Genomic DNA, 23,063 nt, shown 5'->3' on the forward strand with positions numbered 1-23,063 from the left:
TATACAAAATATTTTAAAATAAAAAATATTAGCAAAGTCCTGTCTTTTGGTTTATATTGTAAATTGATGCAGGTTAAATCTACAAAGCTTAGTCATATGAAGACTTCATTCACCACCACTGGATTTCCTTCAGGGTTTTTACTAACAAAAGTGAACAGAAAATTACAATTTTTTCAAGAAGCAAATATATTACTGTCAGGGAGGAAAACATTAGGACTAAGAGTGCTTTCCCCCTCCACCCGTCCTACAAGTACTTGACTCCAATAAAAATAATAGTTTAAGGTTTAAAATGTTTTATTTTTACATTACATGACAGCCATTAAAAACAAGGACTATGAATGTAGGAAACAAGAAGACATGGACCGAACCGGTATCTAGATATTGAGACGCAGTACTCAGCTGTTTTAACTCAAATACAGAGACCTATCACCGTTTTCATTCCAACAAAGAAAATCAAAGCTAAGCTACTTGTAAAAGATTTGGAAAGTCTGAGACTGGCACAATCACTCTACTAAATCCTGATAGTCTAGTACATCAGTTCTAAAATGTTACCCAAAACATCTAGCATTCAGACTTCAGAAGGTCATGTGTTTTAGAAATGCTAATGGAAAAACAGTCCTTCCAACATTCCCTCTACAATTCTGCCAGAGCCCAGTTGATTTTTTTTATTTTTGAGCAATTTTAGTTTACCATTACAAGCAAATAAGTTACTGCACACAAACCTTGCAAAATTTTACTCTCCCACTCAACTTGGGCCGTGTATGTTGTTTTCACAAGGGATCATAAGTAGCTGATGATCATCATTGTGATGGTAAAGAATGAACAGGTAGGTTTTGTCCATGGGCTGGTACATTTTCATGACAATTTTGTTAAGTCTGATGTAAATGTCAGCATATATGGCTTTGTGAAATTAAACAAATGGGTGCTGAAATGTGTTAAGACTGGGACAGAATTACTGTTATGACATAGGTCTATTAAGTAGTTATTTTATTATGTGCGGCAAAAGCTTCCAGCAAATAAACCAGATTTTTTAAAAAAAATACATACATCCTTACTTCCCATTCACAGGCATTTGTCGCATTTCCATTGTCTGCTCTTTTTAGACGAATGCAAGTAAAGCTCATATTTTCCCTGAAAAGCTAGGAGAGTCTGATCATAATTCAGCCATGGCTGCCCTGAACCGCCTATAAACAACAGAAGTAGTAAAAGAATTAGCATGTCAAGATTTCACTTTAGAACACAAAGGTGAAGTGTCGTTTGTAAAAATATGCAGAGAAAGAAAAGTGGATTTTGAGTAGATATATTATATATTAAGTACCGTATTAAACTTCATGGAATTGTCTATAGTCACGACTGTCTGCTATATCAAGGGGAAAGCATTCTTTATTGATTAACAGGAACAACTGAATATGAAGAAACATGAATGAATGTGTCAAATAAAACTGTTTTGCTACGATAGTTGAACTTTAGGAGTTTGGTCCCTTTTGAAGGCCACTGGAATTGCAAATTTAGTATTGATGCTTCAATCAAGTAGATTTCATCTAAACTGATACTTGTCAAGTCTTTTTTGTAAAACTGATTTAATTGTAGTGTGTGTGTTTGTATTTTAACTTGTCTACTGTTTGGACTACCCTCTCAAAAGCTCAACCATTGCATTCCTCCCTCTCATTGTCTTGTCATGTTCCCTTTGGCAAATATTAACTTCCACACACTGCTGTTTCTTAAGAAGAACAAGTCACTGACACCTGGCTTTTTACATTTCCTTTGTTCATGGTCTACATTAATGGAATGACAGCTCTGGAGTATGATTTATGGGCTAACCAGCACTCTTTTGATGCTGGGCTGGGTGTTTTTGTAGCCATAGCTGGGTAGAAATAGCCTAGTCTTGAATAAAAAGTGGCTATTGGTTATTTTTAAAATTTTCAGTGATAGACTGGTGGATTTTTAAAAACACACATTTGAAATTCAGGGGACATTTCTCACCAGTTTTAAGATAAGGTAAAACTTTGGACCTAAACCATCCTTTCTAATTTTGGAAATATCATTAGTTTTACGAAGAAATTTTCTACTGGAATGAGCTAAAGAAATTTTGAAAATGTTATTTTAAAGTATATTTATGTCATAGGTGTATTTTAATTCTCGTTTCTATAGATATATTACTCATTGATTTAATTCAGTCCAGAATCTACCATATTGTCAATCAACTACAATGATCCAGAAACAGTTTCTGGCTATGGAAAGGGCTTAATTATTAAGCCACATCTTCCTACAAAGCTTCAGTATTTCTGATTGGTAAAAAGCATTTCTTATTGAAATAATACTGAAGTGGAGCACAAGTCCCCTTCCATCTATTTGACTGTTAAGTTAATTAACTCTTCAGGACAAAATGATCATATTTAATCACAAGAGAAAGTATCCTTTTTCAAGATCGCTCAATTGGTAGCTCTGGTGGTACAGAAGTATATCTTGGGTCAAGCTTAGGTATGAAATTCTTGAAGTTCTTAGATGCTTCAGTACCAAATACATCTAATACTCGTCTATTCATGACAGCAAACCTGAAATAGAAAAGACTCATGATAAAATGAACACTTTTTCCATTTAATAATAAATAAAATTATTTTAAAGTTATTCTATGTTGTAATGATGAAATATTGCCCATATCTTTGAAATATGGGCTTGAACCTGTACTTCTTATGCAGGCAAAATACCTGTTTAAGTCAATTAAGGATATGTCTTCACTACTGGCCGGATCGGCGGGCAGCGATGGATCCAGCGGGGATCGATTTATCGCTTCTAGTCTAGACACGATAAATCGATCCCTGAACGCTCTCCCGTTGACTCCTGTACTCCAGCTCCGCGAGAGGCGCAGGCAGAGTTGACGGGGAAGTGGCAGCAGTCGACTCACCATAGTAAAGACACCACGGTAAATTGAGCTAAGTACGTCGACTTCAGCTACATTATTCACATAGCTGAAGTTGCGTAACTTAGCTCGATCCTCCCTCCCCCCCCCCAGTGTAGACCAGACCAGTGTAAACTAAGAGTGTAGTCAAGCAGAATAAGAATTGTAGGGTATGATCTTAAGTTTGCAATCAGATCTTTAAAAAACTTTAACTGCATTTGGATTTCATTGATTCAATTTTTCAACAAGCTGGGTGCTAAAAGCTTTTACAAACAGAAAGCAAGTAGGGCAGACACACGAGAGAGGTAATCATAAATAGTACATAAAACGAGGACTAAATTATCGTCTTATGTTCTTAGAGAATTGCAAGCTTTTCATTTTGGACAACACGGGTGCCTTTTTATGTTTGAACCATACAAATGCTTATGAAGTGAATCACCTAGCATTTGTGATTTGTGTTTTATTTAATACATTTTACGATTTCTGCCAGGAAAAAAACAAAACAAAACATTTTCTTGTCCCCAGGATGAGCAAAAACACAGTTCTGTCTACATGTCTCCTGAGTTCCCCTCACAAATATTAGTGGCTTCACAACAATAGTTTCTTATTTTTGAAGATGTATTCCCTCCCCTGTTGCTGTGAAAGACTCACACAAGCAATAGGAGAAAATGACTGTCTACACAGCAGAAGAGTCAAACGGATTGTACACAAAGTGGTATCAAAACACAAAACAAAGTGAAAAACATGCAGCTTTCTCCCTGTAATCTCTTTCAGTTACAGTAAGCTTAGGGCAAAATAATTCAGGAAGAAGTGCGATTTTCAAATTGACATATTGGCCTTTTGTGCCATTTTGCACATTATCAAGTTATCCCCGTTCAGTTTGGAGAACTCTGAGCTTCCATAATTCTTCCCATTTTGGTAAGTCTGCCTTTAGATTGCTTGTCAAGTGATTCATCTTGTGCTGCATTCTGCTGCATTGTCAGTTTATATTTTAGTTCACGTATAAACAATAAATCAATTTCAGACAAAAAAATTTTAAAAAGAATATTTTTGATTTCCAGTGCAAATACAGAATAAAACAGGATTCAGCTGGACTTAGAATCTAAAAAAGTTTATGATTATAACCGGTCAAAAATTTTAATAAGAAACATACCTTCCAACAAAAAATATGGTCTTTTTTCAGAAAAGGAGCTTTTTGTGAAAAATTGTCAAAATCTTCAAAGTTTTCAAGTTTTTGTGAGAATTCTTAATATGTCTATAAATTTTTGTATTCATATGTTTACCAAAATTGCGTTTGAAATCACTGTAAAACATTATGATGTTTGGGGATGATTTCAAACGTGATTTTTGGAAATCTGCACTTTTGGTAAATGACAATGTTTGACAACTTTGAGCATGATTTTGATTTTAAAAAGATGAAATTACAGGGATAATTTCCTGAAAAACAGATGATGGATCAATTTCAAACCCTGCAAAACAGAATCAGGTCTTAAATTCTGAAACTGCAAAACTGTTTTTCAACCAAGATGCACTCCAAAGATCCCAGTTAAACTGCCTCATGTCTAACTAGATACTCACTTTAGAATAACATTTTAAAATTTATGTAGAATATGAAACTAGGTTCTCTCACAAATTTTGGATCCAAAAGTTTTTGAAGTGCTTAATAAGTAACAGTCACGTTCATATAATTTTGACATATATTCACTACCAATTTTACCTAATACCTCATATAACACAGACTTTTCAAAGAAGTCTTTGACAGCAAGTGAATTAAAGAACAAAGTACCTGTCTAGCTAAAATGAAATTTGCTACTAAGCATTTCCAACCACCTCAGTTACTTACCTGCCTTTTGTCAGTCGTAATAGGAATTTCCAGTAAGAAGGTCTCAGGGTCTGAACTTCCATCACAGCCTACAATCAGAATATTGATCATTCTCCCATTAAGTAATTAAAACACTGTCAGACATAGATACTAAGAAAATGAAAGTGACCTACCTGCAATTCTTACTCTCTAATGATATATAGTCACAAGAGAGCCATACTCTCGGGTAATTCACCAAGCGTTGGATTGTTCACCCACTAATAGGGAACGTGAGCTGGGATTAGACCGTCGTGAGACAGGTTAGTTAAGTGAGGTTTTTACTCACGAAAGCTTATGCCCAAATAAATCTGTTAGTCTTTAAGGTGCCACCAGACTCTTTGTTGTTTTTGTAGATACAGACTAACACGGCTACCCCCTGATACTCTCGGGTCTGTGCTAAGTGCAAATGGCTAGTGAGAGAACCATAGCTAAAGTCTCTGACCATCAGATCACAGCAGGATAGCATGTCTGTTCCCCTACATGAAGCCCTGGTCACCTGAGATGCCTCAATCCCCTTAGATGTAAAGAAAATATACCACTTTATGGGGATGCTTTGCGGGTGACTAGAGTTGTTTTGGTTACGCACCAGTGAATAAGAATTGAAGGTAAGTAACTTGATTTATTCTAAAGGAATGGTATAGAAAACAGATTCTCACTCCTGGAGAATAAAAAGTTCCAAAAATGCATGCAGCCTGAACAACAGAAGTAGGGTTGGCAGATTCTGACAGCAGCATTCAGATGCAGGATGCAGTAGCAGAAAGTGGCAGGCAACTTGGTCAACACGGCCAGGACCTATGCAATAGACGTGGGAGGTAGATTCAACCAGCACAGCCAGGGCCAGACTGGAGAAGGCAAGGAAAGAGAGGTGGAGTAAACCATAAAGGAAGAGGTGGTTTTGAGGCACTACAGAAAGGTGGTGAAGGAGTAGGTGATTCAGGACAGCAGAGAGAGGAGACGACTGACGACTGCAGCTTGCTTCAAGTTGTAAAACTGGAGGTTTCTTTGTTAGTTTCTCTTGATTTTTTAAATATACAGTTGCAGTTAAAGTGGATTGAGTGTGAAATTTTCCAATTCCGCAGTACATTGTGGTTGAACATTAAGACTTATTGTCTGTCTCCTGGAGCAAAATACTAAGTGAGGCGAAGTCTCTGTCAATCAGTGCATTTTTAATCATCTTTGGTTAATACATCTTGAGATTTTTTTCCATAGAAGTCAAAACCTACTTATGATACTCACATTATATTACAAATAGATAAACAGTCATGGACAGAATAAATTATCTTCCCACCGTAACAGTACAAAATCAGTGTGGCAAATGCAGGAATAGGAGCTAGATTTCACTAACTCCTGCTTTATTATGGAATCTCCATTTCAACACATTGTTTTAATCAAAATTTGAAATAAGTTGAAGGAATTTTGCTTTTTATTTGAAGGCAAAATACTTACCGCCTGAAAGCAGATTGCTGTGGAAATGGCATAGATGATGCTGTCTGCATGAGGAAAATAGGGAACCTTTCCCGCTTCAATGCCTTTGAAGTACATGGTCTAAAAAACAAACATAATGCATGCTGAGTAAATCATACCAAAGGCAAATAGTATGGACTTTGTTGTTAGTTATGGTCCCATTCCTGAAGTCCCCTGCCAAATTTGTGACAGCTACTGAAATTCATGTGACTTTTTCTTATGCAAGAGCTGTGACCTGCAAGTTCATGGGCATTCTGTAATTTACTTATGGACTTTTCACACTGGAGTGAAGTATACATTCAGTGCATGGCAAGACTTACTAAAGGGTTTCCCAACATTGTTGGCTGCAGACTAGCTGCAGGAGGAGGGCAGAAAAGAGAAGCAGTGGAGGTAAGGAAAGCTCTGTGAACTCAGATCCATCCCACACTTTACATCTCTGGGCAAAGCAGTCTATTTTCTGTCCTTGCTTTTGCAATGATTCCTGATGCAGCTAGCCATGGGAACAACTCTGTTCCTGTGACATGCAGCTCACTTGTGCCCAATGGAAACACCAGCAGATTTCCATTCCCCTGCACCCAACAAGCAGCATGCAGCCTTCCAGAGAATGGGGGAATGTAATTGGAGAGCCACAAAACAAGGGGAAAGAGAGCAAAAATAAATTAAAATAAAATAACTGGAAAGCTTTATAAGAGAGAAAATAAAAATCTTGATGAGCAGGAAGAAAGAATAAAGACAAAAAGAATAAAGGTAGACACTATAAAGAGCATGGAGAGAAAAGCGTAGGGACAGTGATCACTCTGTACCAGGGGTTGGTATGAGGGACTCCGATCACTCCAAAGGAGGCTGCAAACAAACCAAGGTTGGGAACCAGTGACAATGTAAATAGATGCGTAGTTTGTCAGTGCATTGCTCTTTATAAGCCTACCATTAACATAGCTTTGAAGATGGAAAAAGCTATTTGAACATTAACTAGTCTTTAAATACCTCTGTGAGGAAAGTCAAGGAACACCACTGTGACACTCTGTACCTCAAAATAGCACCCTGGAACCCCCATATTCACCACTGTCATATAATTATGAGATTTTTCTACAAAGTCTGCCTTGTGAGGTATCACTTAAGAAGTCTTGATCTGTTGAACATTAATATCCTATTGAGGTGCATGTGCTGTCATTGTATGTGAAGTTATAAAGAATTGCTGTGTGTGTGTTACTGAAATACGTTGTGAAGTGGGGAATACCCAGCTAGCATTTCATTAGCAACAAAGGAGCAACTATCATTGCCTAGACAGGCATTGATGGCCCATCAAGAAGAATCCAGTCTCCCAGAGGCTCTTTAGGGAGGGCACATACGCAATTAGGACTGCCTGACCCCACATCACAGCAAGGATCTGTCTAGTAGCTGGAAGAAAGTATAAAAGAGGTACAGTGACATCATCACTTGACCTCTCTCCTCCCCCATATCAACCCCTGGAATATCATCTGGAAGACACAGACTTTGAACTGGGGAGATTGGTCCCAGACTAGGAAGGGAATCTAGCCTGTGTATTGACAACTGTGAGCTGCTCACAATATCTATTAAGTTGAAAGACTGCTTGATTCAAATCTTGCTTACTTAGTCTGTAGAATTTAGACTGCGAGTTTATTCTTATTTCTTATGTAACCAAATTTGATCTCTACGCCTGCTACTTATAATCACTTAAAATCTACCTTTCTGTAGTTAATAAATCTGTTTTATATTTTACCTAAAACGGTGTGCTCTTGGTTGAAGTGCTTGGGGAATCTGAGCTCAGATTACAAAGACTGGTGCGTATCCATTTTCTTATGATGAAGTGGCAAACTAATTAATGAGCTTGCACTTTCTAGGGGAGTCTTCAGATGGTATATTTCTGGGGTGCAAGGCTGGAAGCTGGGGTGATTGTGCCTCTCTCTGTATGATTCATGAGTGGCTCAGGGAGCATTCATGCAATTTAGTTGGGTGTGGGGTTCCACATGCTGATGGCTGAGTGATCACAGCACCTAGAGGGGTTTGCTGCTTGTTTCTAACACAGCATTGTGAGAGACAGCCCAGGCTGGAGAGTTGAGGGGGCACAGTAGTCCCACAGTTCCAGGTTGTACCCCGGGAATCCTGTCACACCCACATTACAAATGTGACTATTGTGGCAGATGGTTGAAATGACTTGTCCAAGTCAACAAAAGAAGTGTAAATGCTGAGATTAGAATGCAGAGGCTCCTGGATCCTATTAAACAGCACTATGTTAATGAGCACTAGGGAACTTTTCATGTGCATTGCCAAGGTCTATTTGGAGCAATTAGTGTGCAACACATTAGTGCGCTTTATTAATCTTCCCCCTCCCCCCACAGTGTGTATTACCCCACCTGTAGATAAGCCTTCTGGGTCCTGAGTGCCTAAGGCACTTTTGAAAATGGGATTCTGGCTCCTAAATCACCTAGGTGCTTTTAAAAATGTTACCCCAAATGTCTATATGACATTGCACAGCATGGATTTGTTTATTTTAAAGGGGTATTTTAGATCTTGGAGAGTACAGGAGGTAATTCTATGATACGTGCTTATTTTTAAAAAGAACAAAGCCAAACAAAGCAGTAACTAGTCAAATACAATGGATATTTTGCTACCCTTAAACAACTCGAAATCACATACTTTCTTTTTGAGAAAACACTTAAAGTTTATTTTCTTGAACACAGCTTGACCTTCCAAGCAGCACACGCCTCTTTGGTCAGTTACCCTTGGCTTGTATAATATGGTAAAAGAAGTAAAAACTGAAATAAACCCATGCAGTATTTTTCTTATTTCATTGCAGCCACAATGTCTCAGAGAAAAGGCCAGAGAAAACCATCAGCAACACAGCATAACATTTTATTTATTATAAATGGAGCCCTGAAGTACGTAGAACTAATACAACAGGGGTAACTCTATGGGACTGAGTTGTGTTGACATATCATTATGTAAACCACCTTCAGAATTTGAGTGTGGACTGTAAGGAACATGTAGGACCGTGCTACATGTTTCTCTTTGTTTCACATTTCATCTTATTCTTCACATTTTTCTCTCTCTTTTCTTTAAAGCAAATTCATAGCTGGCAAAGTAGCTGGATTAACAGTGTTAGAGATTGGAGTCCTGGAGGCCAGTGGAAGGAAGTGGCAATGGTTCAGGGTCTAGGCATAATGGGCAGGCGCTGTAAGTTTATCCCAGTGGGGCTGCTAGGCGAAGAGCCATGAATAACTCATGATTTCATAGAAAAATCACAGTGAAACTTAACAAGACTCCAAAGAGTGATCTCCCATTTTTTATCCCAACTCACACATTCATAAACTGTGAATATAAATGTGGTTGTATGAACAATCCCTGAGTTGTTGTTTGCATAAGCAGTCACTCTTCATTTTTACTTTTTCCCAGGCTAACATAATTTTAATAGCTCATAGAAATAAAACAGAATGGACTTTCAGACCTCAAAAAAAATGCAATGTAACTGGTGGTCACTTTCCAGGTTAGAATTTGATCAATTAAAGCGAACAGGAAAGCAATTTCAGCTGCATGCAAAAACCAAAACTATTTTGAGTTACCATAATTCATAATTTAGACTAATGCCAAAATCAGGGAACAGAGGCAGGAAGTCAGCTGTAGGTTTTGGCAATAAATCTGAAGGGAAGGACTAGTTCTGATTTATGTTTTTGGTGGAAATTGACAAAATGCACATTCTTGGAACTTTCAGATTTGAAATTCTGCAAAAGCGACACAGCAGGGGGCTACCAAAAAGGAAATTAGGGGGACATGAGGTGGGAAATATGTGCAGATAAATGGACAAACTTAGACTTAGTTCTGGAAAGGAGGGAGATGAAGGAAATGAGACCGCAGGACTTAGCCATCACTTGGGCACATGTCTGGTATAATAGAGCATCGTTGTACAATCTCACATTACATTTGCACTTTTGGCCAATGCTTGTAACATTTGTTTTCTTCCTCTGCCCTGTTACAACGGCTAAGAAAAACAACACTGGAACTAGCAGTGTACCTTACCTCCACTAGTTTGGAAGCCAGGTACATGGAGATAGTAGTGCTTTTGTAAAACATCATAGAAACTCCTGCCAGGGATCCTGCAACAGTTAGAAAACAAAATTATTGGTTAAGAGCCTCAACTATTTCCTTGCTATTGCTCAACACAGTTCTGACATTACACAAACTTGTAACTTTCTCTATTAGCATCTATTATAACCAATGTTCAGTGATATTTCTGTGCTGCATAGGAAAGGGTCTTTTATGCTTTTTAGAAAGGACAGACCCCTGTAATTTTGACACTGGGAGCCAAATCTTTAGCCCTGTGACTAGCTCCCTGGCCCCAGACCCCCCCACCCTGCCCCAATTGGTCTAGAGGATCCCTGCAGCAGTGGATGTTGACCTGTCTCTACACACCCACATCCCTGCTACACAGCAGGTCCCCAGGGAGCAGCACTGTGCATCATGCAGACTGTGCACACTTCACACATACTCACTTTTCACCCCATCACTGCACAGTGGAACTGCACCAGTTCTACTGCCCAGGGACTTTCTTTGGCTCTAGCGGAAGGGCCAGGTTCTGTCCCTCTTTTTAAATGAACATGCTAACGTATACAGAGCAACTTCTATTAGAAACTGGGAAAGATCAAAATAAAAAATTACTCTTGTGCCAAGTACAAGAATTGCCCTTGATGCTAAACACAAACAATGCAAGTATAATTTATAAAAGGAAACCTCAGAACAAAAGTTTTGCATTTACATTAAACCACCTAAATGCTGATTTTCATTTCAACACAAGCTTCACATTTACTTTCCTGTTCTCAAAGCACTTTGAAATTCCAGAACAGGAATTCGGGACAAACTTCCAAATACATGCTCTCCAATAATATTTCACAGTATATGGTGCTTTTCATCCCTAAGTATCCTAAGGCGCTTTACAAATGATGGGGTAAATGCTGTTCTGTGTTGTGTGCATACGCTGTGGGGAGAAGAGCATGCACATGAAGTCTAAGTTGAAGTGTCGGAGTAAGGAAGGATACTGGTCTCTTGAGTGCTACGCTGGGGAACTGGTTAATGTGGCATCAGCACACCATGGTTCCAAGGGTTAGCCTGCTGGACTCCTGGGCTCATGTGCAGATAATGGAATGTACTGCACAAACAAAAGGGGTTACATGCTATCTACGTGCTGTCCTATGTGTGCTATCAAGATGGCCCGATGACCTCCTTTTCCTCCCGCAATGCAGCTCCTAAATGTAAAGTCAGGATTTTGCTCTCTATGGGTAGGTTTACATTGCAAGCAAAGGTGTGCTTGTAGCATGGGCAGGTATATCATGCTAGCTGTAAGCTGCCTAGCATGGATAAAAACATTAGTACAAACATGGTGGCACAGGCTTCAGCATGGGCTAGCTGCTATCCTACAAACCCTGCAGGGGCCTTGGGTATGTGCTCGGGTTGTTTGCCTACACTCAAGTGCAGGCTTCCTTCTCTCAACTACCATTGCTGTCTGTTCTAGCTACATTAAAGCTGGCATAGGTATGCCTATCTATGCTATAATCACATCTCTTCTTGCTGTGCAGAAATATCCTATGTGGTATTTACACACTCTGGAGGGGAAGGCAGAAGTTATCCGGATAATCAGCCTTGCTGGCCTGGGGGCCAACTTCCAGGGGATGCCATGCTGCTCAACATTTTTTTTTTTTTTTGCACTCTACTGACTGGCCGGACGCTTTTTGCTACACTGAGAGTGTGTGTGTGTGTGTGTGTGTGTGTGTGTGTGTAAAACTAGCCTCCCTGTCAAAATGCCCGTGGGGTCACTTGTGGTCACTCCTGTGGACAATCTATGCACAGCACATTGTACAAGGGGAGGGGGAAATTTGGTTAAAGATACTGGGGACAAGCCCCTATTCTTACAAAGTGTCATGCAAGCTTTAATGGCCACACAGGGAACAGAACACCTTGGGTTTTAAAGGCTTCCTTCATTAGATCTCCTGGGACTCAGGTTATGTCCTTTAGAAGGAAGAAAGTCTGTTTCAGATGCACCCCTCCCCCCCATAAGGATTTGAACCTGTGGTTCCAGTAAGTCTAGATGTTTTAGAGCTGATGCTAGAGACTCAGCCATTCCCTCTGGCTAAGCAACAGTAGCATGTTTATATTTATACATTTAATCCAACATTTTAAATCTAAAGACAATATTACTGAGATGGGCACTATCCACTTCTTCTCATGGACTTACCCGCTATAAGAGCATGAAGTTCATCATCCAGGTTTCGTACCCAGCGCAGGAAGCAACTAGTACCCTGCATTTGTGGGGGAAATACAATAGCCTCAGTTAGTGCTTTATTTAAAATGTTATTAGTTTGGTTACATCACAGTGTAACCCAATAATAATTCATAAATATCTACATAAGATATTCATTATGGATCAACAACCACCTCATTGACAATTGTCCCTACTGCTACTATACCCATTTATAAAGCACCCATCACTGGAGTTCCTGGGTGCACTTAATGTATTTTATATTAAGAGCAAACAAAATTTTCTCAACATTCGGGAGCATATACTGTGTGATCAATCAAACCAACCTTAAACTTACTCTGAAGGGAGAGGGGAAAATCCACCTGCTGTCTGATCACTGTCCACATATTTGTAGCAGCTTAATTTGCTGATCGATCCCTTCCCTCCCCCACTCAGCTGTGAGGAACAAGAGTAGCCAAAGAGGATGGGAGGGGTAGAGGAGGGTGACTTTGGTTGATCTCCACAAGGGCCAGAACACCCCCACCCCAATTCCTCATGTGTCCACCCAACAGGCCCACGATGTTTTGATAAATCCCAGTAACTTAAAGAGCAACTTTAAAATTTTGCAAATAGCTAAAAGTCCTAATGGAATTGCAGCGTTGTTGTTGCCATGTTGGTTCCAGAATACGAGAGACAAGGTGGGTGGGAGCCGCGATTGGTTGAACCTGCGGATGCGGCAGGTAAACAAACCAGCCTGGCCCGCCAGGGTGCTTACCCTGGCGAGCTGTGTGCCAAAGGTTGCCGATCCCTGATCTAGCCTTACCTCCTATACAGCACAGGCCATTAACTTTCACCTAGTTACTCTTGTATTGAGCCCCCAAATTTGTCTTCGACTGAAGCATAACTTGTGTTTGGCAAAAGTATATCTTCCAAAAAGCTCAAATCTGCTCACTTTCAGGACATACTGCAAACCTCATCTGTTTTTTGAGCACTCGTGGGGAGAATGGCACTGGCTTGACATTTATGATTTGATTACAGCTAGACTTTGTTGTGGGCCGAGGGTCTGTACAGTGTCAGAATGTTTAAGTAAAGATGGGGGCTTTTTTTTGTTATTTTCGAAATCAACATAAATAAATTATACTAAGTTTTCAATGTTTTTACACTTACTTTGTATATACTGACAAAAGATCCTAGAAAAGCTCCAAGCTGGAAGTTTTCCTTGTTATAGAATAGAGAAAGCAGCCGTGAAGGTTTTGTAAAGAGATGCCTGAACGCTGATGGGATTCGAAGGCAACACTGGATCAGGTAACCAACACTAAACATTCTAATGAAGCCCTGGAGGAAAAGTTAAGAAACAGCAACTTAAAAAGAACCCAAAAACCATGAGCTACATGAGTGCACTAGTAGCTTATTTTTGAAATGCAGGATTTTAAAAGCCCACTTTGTTGACATTATTTGAAATGTACCCTCCCTCCTTGGAACTTGAAACTAGCTTTTTGAACTAACGTCCCTGTAAAATAACTAAGGAAATAGAATCCTAGACTGACTGCCTTTCTTTTAATTTAAATGGATATTTAAAAGGCCTCAAAGGACACACACTATCTCTACTCCAAAATTCTGTTCCTTGAAACAGTCCTGATGGCTTAATTTCCAGATTATTCTCTCCCCGCCTTCAACCACAATTGGGTATGGAAAGGAAAGCAATGTGGTGAAGAAAATACGCCACATACTCAAACATCTGGAAGAAGTGCTGAGGGAGGGAAAAAGCCCATAACAAAACAAAGTCCTTTCAGAAAATGTGTGAATTAGACAGTGACACTGACTCCTCGGCACATGCCCAGGTTCTCTCAACAAACAACCGACCTGGAGGCTTTGCAAAGTCTGCTGTGAAGAAAGTGCAAACCCAGAAGAGATCATGTGCAGAACTGTTAAAAAAGATAAACACAGGTTCATATGAAATTTTTCCTACTGCTCCACCCTGAAAGGCTGATATGTCTCAGAGTTTGTTTTGTAAAGTGCCATAACTCAGATTGGGTTAGTTCTTTCGTTCTAAAATCTTTTCTTTTTCTGTTTCTTGTAATTTTCTCAAAAGCTTCTTATGCTTATTATTAGCCCACAGGTGATCATCTCTGAAAAGTCTGAAGAAATCTATCTGCTCATTTAAAAAAAAAATCATCCAAGTGTGAGGAAAAAAAGCTTCAGCCTTTAGGAAAATTATTGAGAGGCCTCTTTTTTCTTTTAACAGTTTGATAATTTAAGAACAGTTTATTTTAAAGCATAAATCTAGGTATTTCTCTCTCTCTCTCCAAAGAGCAGAAAATGCTTTTTTGGTTCGAAGACATTTCATTTGAAAGTATCTGAACATCATGTGCTGAGCCCTGGTAGTACATTCTTACTGAATTAAGCAGGCCTTTGAGTGGGATGTTCCAAATGTTCAAGGTTTCTGTTATTTGTTTGTAAAACCATTGGGCAGAGGACTGGAATTAGCAATCTGTCCAATTCAGAAATTAAAAATCTGTGCATCATACAGGACATTTTAATCCCTGTATGATTAAAGAGTCCCAAAGCTATATTCTGGTTAAACATCATTCAGCAACACCCATTTTTTGCAACAATAATATTCCATAACTTGTTACTTGTGAAAATGTTTATGAAACAAAGTAAGTGGGGGACAACAGTTAAATAACAATGTTTGGAAGCGGGCGGGCGGACGGTATTAGTGCATTCTGTTGCTAGTGAAGAGGCAGGAACCAGATGCATGAAATAGCTCCTATGTCTCCTCGCATTTGGCTTTAAAAGCTAAGTAAATTATATCCTATGGGCACTTTTATCTCATATTTTCTAAATAGTTTATATCACTGTGAGGTATGATCATATAACAAAAACCTCTATTTCAAAATTTATGGGCAAGGCAGAATTAAATTTACTCCATGAAACTTAATTCTGAATTTTCAGACTTCTGTGTAATTAAAATGTCAAATTTAAGATGAATTTAGATTATGTAAAATTACAGGAAGTTTTACAATAGTCACAAGCATAGGACAGATGGACTAGAACATGACATTGTATTATGCTGTTCCGATCTGCAAACTCTAGCACATGAGTAACTCATGAACAATCCCACTGAAATGTGTAGGTTTGCAGGATCAGGTCCTTAGTTCTCATGTGCAACAAACAGTAGCAAGACATATAAATACTGAATCTTTATAATTAGTTCAGTGAGCAATCAGGAGACAATTTTACAAATAGTTTATAGCTGATTTGCATTACCCGTAGTCACACAAAAAATTCTGTTTTGTAAATTACAAGCTCATCAATTATAACTTTTATTCTCCACAGAAAGATATCAGATCACAGGCAAATGAGTGGGGGAAAAGAAAAATATAAACAATACACAAAAGAGGGAAATTAATATGCACTGAAATCTCGATAGTAACCCTTTCCTTAAGAACCGTCTATTTTGCAGAAATTTTATGATTTGGATACGAAGAGCCAGAAATAGCAGTGCGATTAAATTACACATCTGCAAAAATCATCTAAGGAGTTCAATTTTTTAAAAAGAGTCTTTGAAAATATCTTGATAGTATTAAAACTCAATTACAGAAATGTAGATATTCAAAACAGAGTTCAGTAATATACCAGAAGTCAGATAAATTGTAGCAATGAATCCAAATAGTATTAAATCTATCCATTTTATTTATAAATTTGCTTTCAAATTAAATGTAGAATCATTTACAAATTGAACTGTTCAGTATAGTATCCCACATCTCTCGAAACAATAATGAAATAAAATAAATAATAATTAAACAGATTGTAACCACTGGAGTATTCTCCTAATTTCCTTCTACCACAATTATGAGGTAAACTGTACTGCTCATCTGCTGTTATCATCAGCATTGGAACAGAGAAACTGAAGTTCATCATTTTAGGTACGCACTGCTGGCTAACATATATCTTCTTTTAAGTATCAGAGGGGTAGCCGTGTTAGTCTGAATCTGTAAAAAGCAACAGAGGGTCCTGTGGCACCTTTGAGACTAACAGAAGTACTGGGAGCATAAGCTTTCGTGGGTAAGAACCTCACTTCTTCAGATGCAAGTAATGGAAATCTCCAGAGGCAGNCTCCGGAGATTTCCATTACTTGCATCTGAAGAAGTGAGGTTCTTACCCACGAAAGCTTATGCTCCCAGTACTTCTGTTAGTCTCAAAGGTGCCACAGGACCCTCTGCATCTTCTTTTAAATTACCCGCTGGAATCAAGTGGATCAAAGGAGAAAGGAAAGGATCTTCAAATGCCTTTGTTGGGCTAGACAAACCTTCACAGAAGTCTACAGAGCCAGGACACCCAGATTGTTTCAAATTCTAAGTGAAGTTTATGAAAATGAGGTGATCCACTAGCCAGCTATCAAAGATAACGATAAAAGGCTACTGCAGGTTATACTAGCTGGCTAATATGTGTCTAAATATGGAGCAGGAAAGAAAAAAAAGAGAATATGATGGTAATGTATGCATGACTATGATAATAGGAAGACAAGATGTTCAATGGTAAGGGAAAATATAATACAGAGGAAAACTTTTGGCTGTAAGTAGTTCATCAGAACGATCTCGTATTAAAAATCAATTCAAGAACAGAATTACAAAAACATGCTAGAATCCTGCCAGTAGAGAGCTATTTCTGATCCTTTCCAGAGATGACCTTTGGAGGAGCTCAAGACTAAAAATCAGAAAACTAGCCATACTTAAAAACCTATAGACCGGCTGGGGTGCTCGGCTCGTAGGGGTGGCTCCAAGCCCCCTGCCCTGAGCAGCTCACGGCAAGGGGCTGGAAGGGATATGCCCTATTCCACCCCCTTCCCCAAGGTCCCGTCCCTATCTCTTCTCTGCCTCCTCTACGGAGCAGGGAGCACGCTGCCGCTCAGCTCTGCTCCCTCTCGCAAGGGCCATCAGCTGATCAGCGCAGGGAGGGGGAGGAAGAGGGGCAGGAAAGCACCACGCTGGGGGAAGAAGCAGGGGAGTGGGGAAGCTTGGTTGCCACAGGACCAAGCTTCTGCCTCCTGCCCCCCCAGGGGAGAGCAGTGGGCGGAGGGGGCTGAGGGCCGGGACCTCAGCAGCGTGCCATTCAAAATTGGCTTGCGTGCCGTGTTTGGCATGCGTGCCATAGGTTGCCAACCCCTGAAATAGGTGGATGAGATACTCTGCTATTTCCTTGTTGCTTTTCCCTCTCATCATGCTTTGCATTGAAGTGACCTCTTCTTTAGCATCCATTAACACTGCTCCTGGGGTAGGACAAAGTGGGTGCTATGGAGTCACCAGCCCTTACTGGCCTGAGGAACTCGTAACCTGAACTCAGATTCAGTGCACTGAATTACAGATATACAGTAGTGCTAACCCAATTTCCAGTTCATCCTTATATTTTAATACATATCACATCCACCATTCAGACCAATGGGAACTTCAGTCACATATGAAGTACTTTATTCTTTGAGGGTGTCAACAAACATGGACAAGGATGATCTAGAAAATATAATGCACTTGGACTTCCAGAAAGGCTTTGACAAGGTCTCACAACAAAAGCTCTTAAGCAAAGGAAGCAGTCATGGGATAAGAGGGAAGGTCCTCTCATGGATCAATAACTAGTTAAAAGATAGGAAACAAAGGGTTGGAATAAATAGTCAGTTTTCACAGTGGAGGCAAATAGCAGGGTCTCCCAAGGATCTGTAATGGGAACAGTGCTGTTTAACATAGGCATAAATGATCTGGAAAAAGGGATAAACAGTGAGGTGGAAAAGTTTGTAGATGATACAAAATTATACAAGATAGTTAAGTCCAAAGCTGAGTTACAAAGGGATCTCACAAAATTGGGTGACTGGACAACACAATGGCAGATTAAATTCAGTGTTGGTAAGTGCAAAGTAATGCCCACTGGAAAACAATCTCAACTATACATACAAAATGATGGGGTCTAAATTAGCTGTTACCACTCAAGAAAGAGATCTTGGCATCATCACGGATAGTTCTCGGAAAATATCTGCTCAAACTAAAAGAATGTTAGGAACCATTAGGAAAGGGATAGATAATAAGACAGAAAATGTCATAATGCCATATATAAATCCGTGGTACACCCACACCTTGAACACTGCATACAGTTCTGGTTGCATCACCTCAAAAAAGATATATTAGAACTGGAAACAGTAGAGAGAAGGGCAACAAAAATGATTAGCCGTATGGAACAGCTCCCACGAGGAGAGATTAAAAAGACTGGGACTGCTCAGCTTGGAAAAGAGATAACTAAGGAGGGATATGATAAAGGTTTATACAACAATGAATTGTGTGAGAAAGTGACTAGGGAAGTGTTATTTACCCCTTCACATAACACAAGAACCAGGGGGTCAACTGATGAAATTAAGAGGCAGAAAATTTCAAACAAACATAAGGAAGTACTTCACGCAACGCACAGTCAACCTGTGGAACTCATTGCCAGGGATGTTGTGAAGGCCAAAAGTATAACTGGGTTCAAAAAAGAATCAGATAAATTCACGTAGATTAGGTCCATCAATGGCTAATAGCCAAGATGGTTAGGGATGCAACCCCATGCTCTGAGTGTCCCTAAACCTCTGATTGCCAGAAGCTGGGACTGGATGACAGGGGACGGATCACTTGATAAATTGCCCTGTTCTGTTCACTCCCTCTGAAGCATCTGACATGGGCCACTGTTGGAAGCAGGACACTGGACTAAATGGACCATTGGTTTGACCCAGTATGGCCATTCTTATGTTCTTATGTTTGTTAAGCTAAATAAATTGAGCTCCTTGAGTCTATCACTGTAAGGCAGGTTTTCTAATCCTTTAATCATTCTCCTGGGTCTTCTCTGAACCCTCTATAATTTATTAACATCCTTCTTGAATTGTTGACACTAGAACTAGGCACGGTATTCCAGCAGCAGTCACACCAGTGCCAAATACAGAGGTAAAATAACTTCTCTACTTCTACTCAAAATTCTTCTGTTTATGCATCAAAAGATCACATTAGCCCTTTTGGCCACAGCATTACACTGGGAACTCATGTTCAGCTGATTACCCACCCTGACTCCCAAAACTTTTTCAGAGTCACTGCTTCCCACATCCTGTAAGTATGGCCCTACATCCTTTGTTCCTAGATGTATACATTTATATTTAACTATGAAGGTATGCAATAGCTAATCATATGTTGTCTTATCTTAGGCCCTGATCATACGACACTTATGCACATGCTAACGTTACTACTATGTTAAGTCCAATTGAAGACATGGAATTTTATAGAATTTATATATTAGGCACACAATTTTGAAAATTCTGGCTAAAATAATAAAAAACAGGTGCTGAGTGGTTCTCTCTTTTCTCATCCCAAGGGGAGGGGGAGGGGGGAGAGAGAGAAGTATTTTCTGTTAGTTATTCTAGTTGTGTTGTTTTTATGTTTAGTCACTTTATCTTTAGTAAAAAAAAAAAAAGTTACAATTATCCTGAATATTTTGTAAATATTTTATTACACATTTCCAGATCTATTCAGCAAAACACTTCACGTCCCACTGACTTCAATGGAACTTCAGCACATACTTAAATACTTTGTTGAATCAGAGGCTAACACTGTCACTAAGTTTGCTGAAATATTTCATAGTTCAAAAAAGCAGTAACAAAATAATATTGAATAAGACACTGAGCTGTATAAATATAAGAAAATAACTATTGTACTATACCTCCTCTAAAGCTTTATCTTAATGTAGCGAGCCTTGCCATTAAAAAACCAAAAGAGATAAATTCCAACAGAATGCACTATTTTTAATGGGGAAAAAAAGCATTTTAAAGATAAAATATAGCAGAAGCATCTGAAAAAGCTAAACTGCCTAGCAATCAATTTTTGCTTCTCCCTAAATAAAAAATGTAGATTATTAAAAGATCAAGATCTGCTGAAGTTTTACCCAAAACTAAGACCATGTAGCAGGTGGTCCCACCTGTGCCAATCTTCTCCACACAGTACTCCTCTGAAAAAATGCACTGTCCATATTATGGAGGAGGCTAATTCATGCCACTGGACATAGACAGCTCTCTCTGTCTGCAGCAACCGTGGACAATCTCCCATTACCCCTTAAAATAAATTAATAGACTAGCGAGTCCAAAATCAAACACCACTGTGTCAGACATGCACAGCTATATGTGTGCCACTGCTGATCTGTCTGTCCAGCACAGCACATTCCAGGTGCTTTATTTAGGATGGAGCTGGAAATGGGATCAGTTATGAAGGTCTCATATAATTAAACAAGTTTATTTTTTGCTGATCCATTTTTTTCCATTCACTTTTGGTTCTCAGATTATTGTAATTGTATTTCCAAGAAGAAAGAAAGAAAGAAAGAAAGAAAGAAAGAAAGGAAGAAAGAATCTTGCTCAGAAGATGGTTTTCACAAACTTATAACTGACTCTTTTTATAATGAAAAAGCATGACCAACAACAGACTTCAGAGGCTAAGACATATGCAATCTGCATTTGCCGATTGTAACTTACATATTCTTTTTCTGTACCAAACTTTATACATTTTCACCAGTCTCTGTGAGTGTTTACAAAAAATGCAAGATTCATACTTACTTTAATGCAATATGAGATGCAATTATCTTCATAATGTTTACAGCATCTATGTCTTGGACCATGTTTGCATCTGCAAAAGAAACAACGAAATCCATATTAACTAGAAGTTGGTTTTACTGTAATCTACTAGAGATTTTGCAAACTTTCTCTTGCTAAAAATGTATACAATAGTCTCTTGCTATTTCCCCATTATTTATTTTGCATGCCACCTTTTGACACAGTCCTACATGACATTCTCATAAGCAAACTAGGGAAATGCGGTCTAGATGAAATTACTATCGGGGGGTGCACACCATGTTGAAAGCTTGTACTCATAGAGTAGTTATCAATAGTTCGCGGTCAAACTGGGAGGGCATATCTAATGGGGTCCCATCGGGGTCAGTTTGGGTCTGTACTAGTTAATATTTTCATTAATGATTTGGATAATGGAGAGAAAAGTATGCTTATACATTTGAAGATGACGCCAAGCTGGGAGAGATTGCAAGCACTTTGGAGGCCAGATTGGAATTCAAAACAACTTGACAAATTGGAAAATTGATCTGAAATCAACAAGATGAAATTCAAATAAGACAAGCGCAAAGTACTACACTCAAGAAGGAAAAAATTAAGTGCAAAACTAAAATTGGTGAATAACTGACTAGGGTGATAGTAATGCTGAAAAGAATTTGGGAGTTATAATGTATCACAAACTGACTATGAATCTACAATGTGACGCAGTTGTAAAAAGGGCTAATATCAATCTGGAGTGTATTAACAGGACTACTGTATGTAAGACATGGGGGGTAATTGTCCCACTCTTCTCGGCATTGATAAGGCCTCAGCTGGAGTATTGTGTTCAGTTCTGAGCACCACACTTTAGGAAATATGTGGACAAATTGGAGAGAGTCCAGAGAAGAGCAACAGAAATGATAAAAGGTTTAGAAAACCTGACCTATGAGGAAAGGTTAAAAAACTGGGTATCTTTAGTCTTGAGAACAGAAACCTGGGGGGAGGTACCTGATAACAGTCTTCACATATGTTAAGGGCTGTTATAAAGAGGATGGGGATCAATTGTTCTTCACGTCCACTGAAGGTAACACAAGAAGTAATGGGCTTAATCTGTACCTATTGGGTTCCGGGAAGTGGGCGGGCAAAAGCCCACCCACTGCTGAAGGACCCCCTCCCAGCCTAAGGGGAGGATCTACATGACCTGGAAACCAACTGATTTCGGGGGACAACTAATGAAATAACAGGGACAGGAGTGCGGTCAAAGGGTCGTTTTAGGTTAGATATTAGGGAAAATGTCCTAACTATAAGTGTAGTTAAGCACTGGAAGAGGATTCCAAGGGAGGTTGTGGAATCCCCATCACTGGAACAGGTTGGACAAACACCTGTCAGGGATGGTCTAGGTAAAATTGGTCCTGCCTCTGCCCAGAAGGCAGAATTAGATAACCTCTTGAAGTCCTGTCCTACATTGCTATGATTCAATTGTAAGGCATTATGTACTTTTATGAAGTCATCCAAGTACTGTACAAATAAAACAGTACTTTCTTAGTATTTCAGAAGTACACGTACATGAATTTTGATCCAATCCTCTTTTCCGTGCTAAGCTTGGGCAAATGTGCTATGCCTATGAATTCCCCACTTTGGCCAATGGGAAGGAATTATGAATCATCCGTCCAAGGCCATAGAGCTGTAGCAGGGCCATTCTGCAGCCGATGATCACTGACACGCTTCCCCCCGCCCACCCAAATTAGACAGATGCTGCTGTTTTGGCCAGGGATCCACTGGCCATACTGTAATCTCTCTCTGTACCACCCTGGGGCCTACTGGAGGGGACTGCAGAGGCCTCTCTCAACCATGACCATTCCAGTGCAGTGTAGTCCTGCTGTTCCACTATGGTACAGATTTTCTGTGGCCCTTACTTGGGATTAGGGTTTGGCTCAAAACATAAAGAGGAGATGATTTTAGGGAGGATGGGATGTGTGGACTTTACAGTAAT

At 39.3% G+C, this 23,063-nt stretch overlaps 1 protein-coding gene across 3 annotated transcripts in view; it reads right to left on the reverse strand.

The window, feature by feature from the left end:
* Window positions 1-272: 272 nt before the first annotated feature.
* TMEM135 (transmembrane protein 135) overlaps window positions 273-23,063 on the reverse strand; it is a 346,732-nt gene continuing 323,941 nt past the window's right edge. For all 3 annotated transcript variants that reach the window (XM_034758994.1, XM_034758995.1, XM_034758996.1), the window contains 7 exons: window positions 21,083-21,152; window positions 13,639-13,806; window positions 12,469-12,532; window positions 10,260-10,336; window positions 6,207-6,305; window positions 4,743-4,810; window positions 273-2,555 (listed from right to left, as the gene is read on the reverse strand). In XM_034758994.1, coding sequence (XP_034614885.1) covers window positions 2,423-2,555; window positions 4,743-4,810; window positions 6,207-6,305; window positions 10,260-10,336; window positions 12,469-12,532; window positions 13,639-13,806; window positions 21,083-21,152 — 679 coding nt within the window. In that variant the 3' untranslated portion in view covers window positions 273-2,422. The remainder of the gene's footprint in view (window positions 2,556-4,742; window positions 4,811-6,206; window positions 6,306-10,259; window positions 10,337-12,468; window positions 12,533-13,638; window positions 13,807-21,082; window positions 21,153-23,063) is intronic.

The sequence above is a fragment of the Trachemys scripta genome, chromosome 1 (genome assembly GCF_013100865.1).
Source record: "Trachemys scripta elegans isolate TJP31775 chromosome 1, CAS_Tse_1.0, whole genome shotgun sequence".
NCBI lineage: Eukaryota > Metazoa > Chordata > Testudines > Emydidae > Trachemys > Trachemys scripta.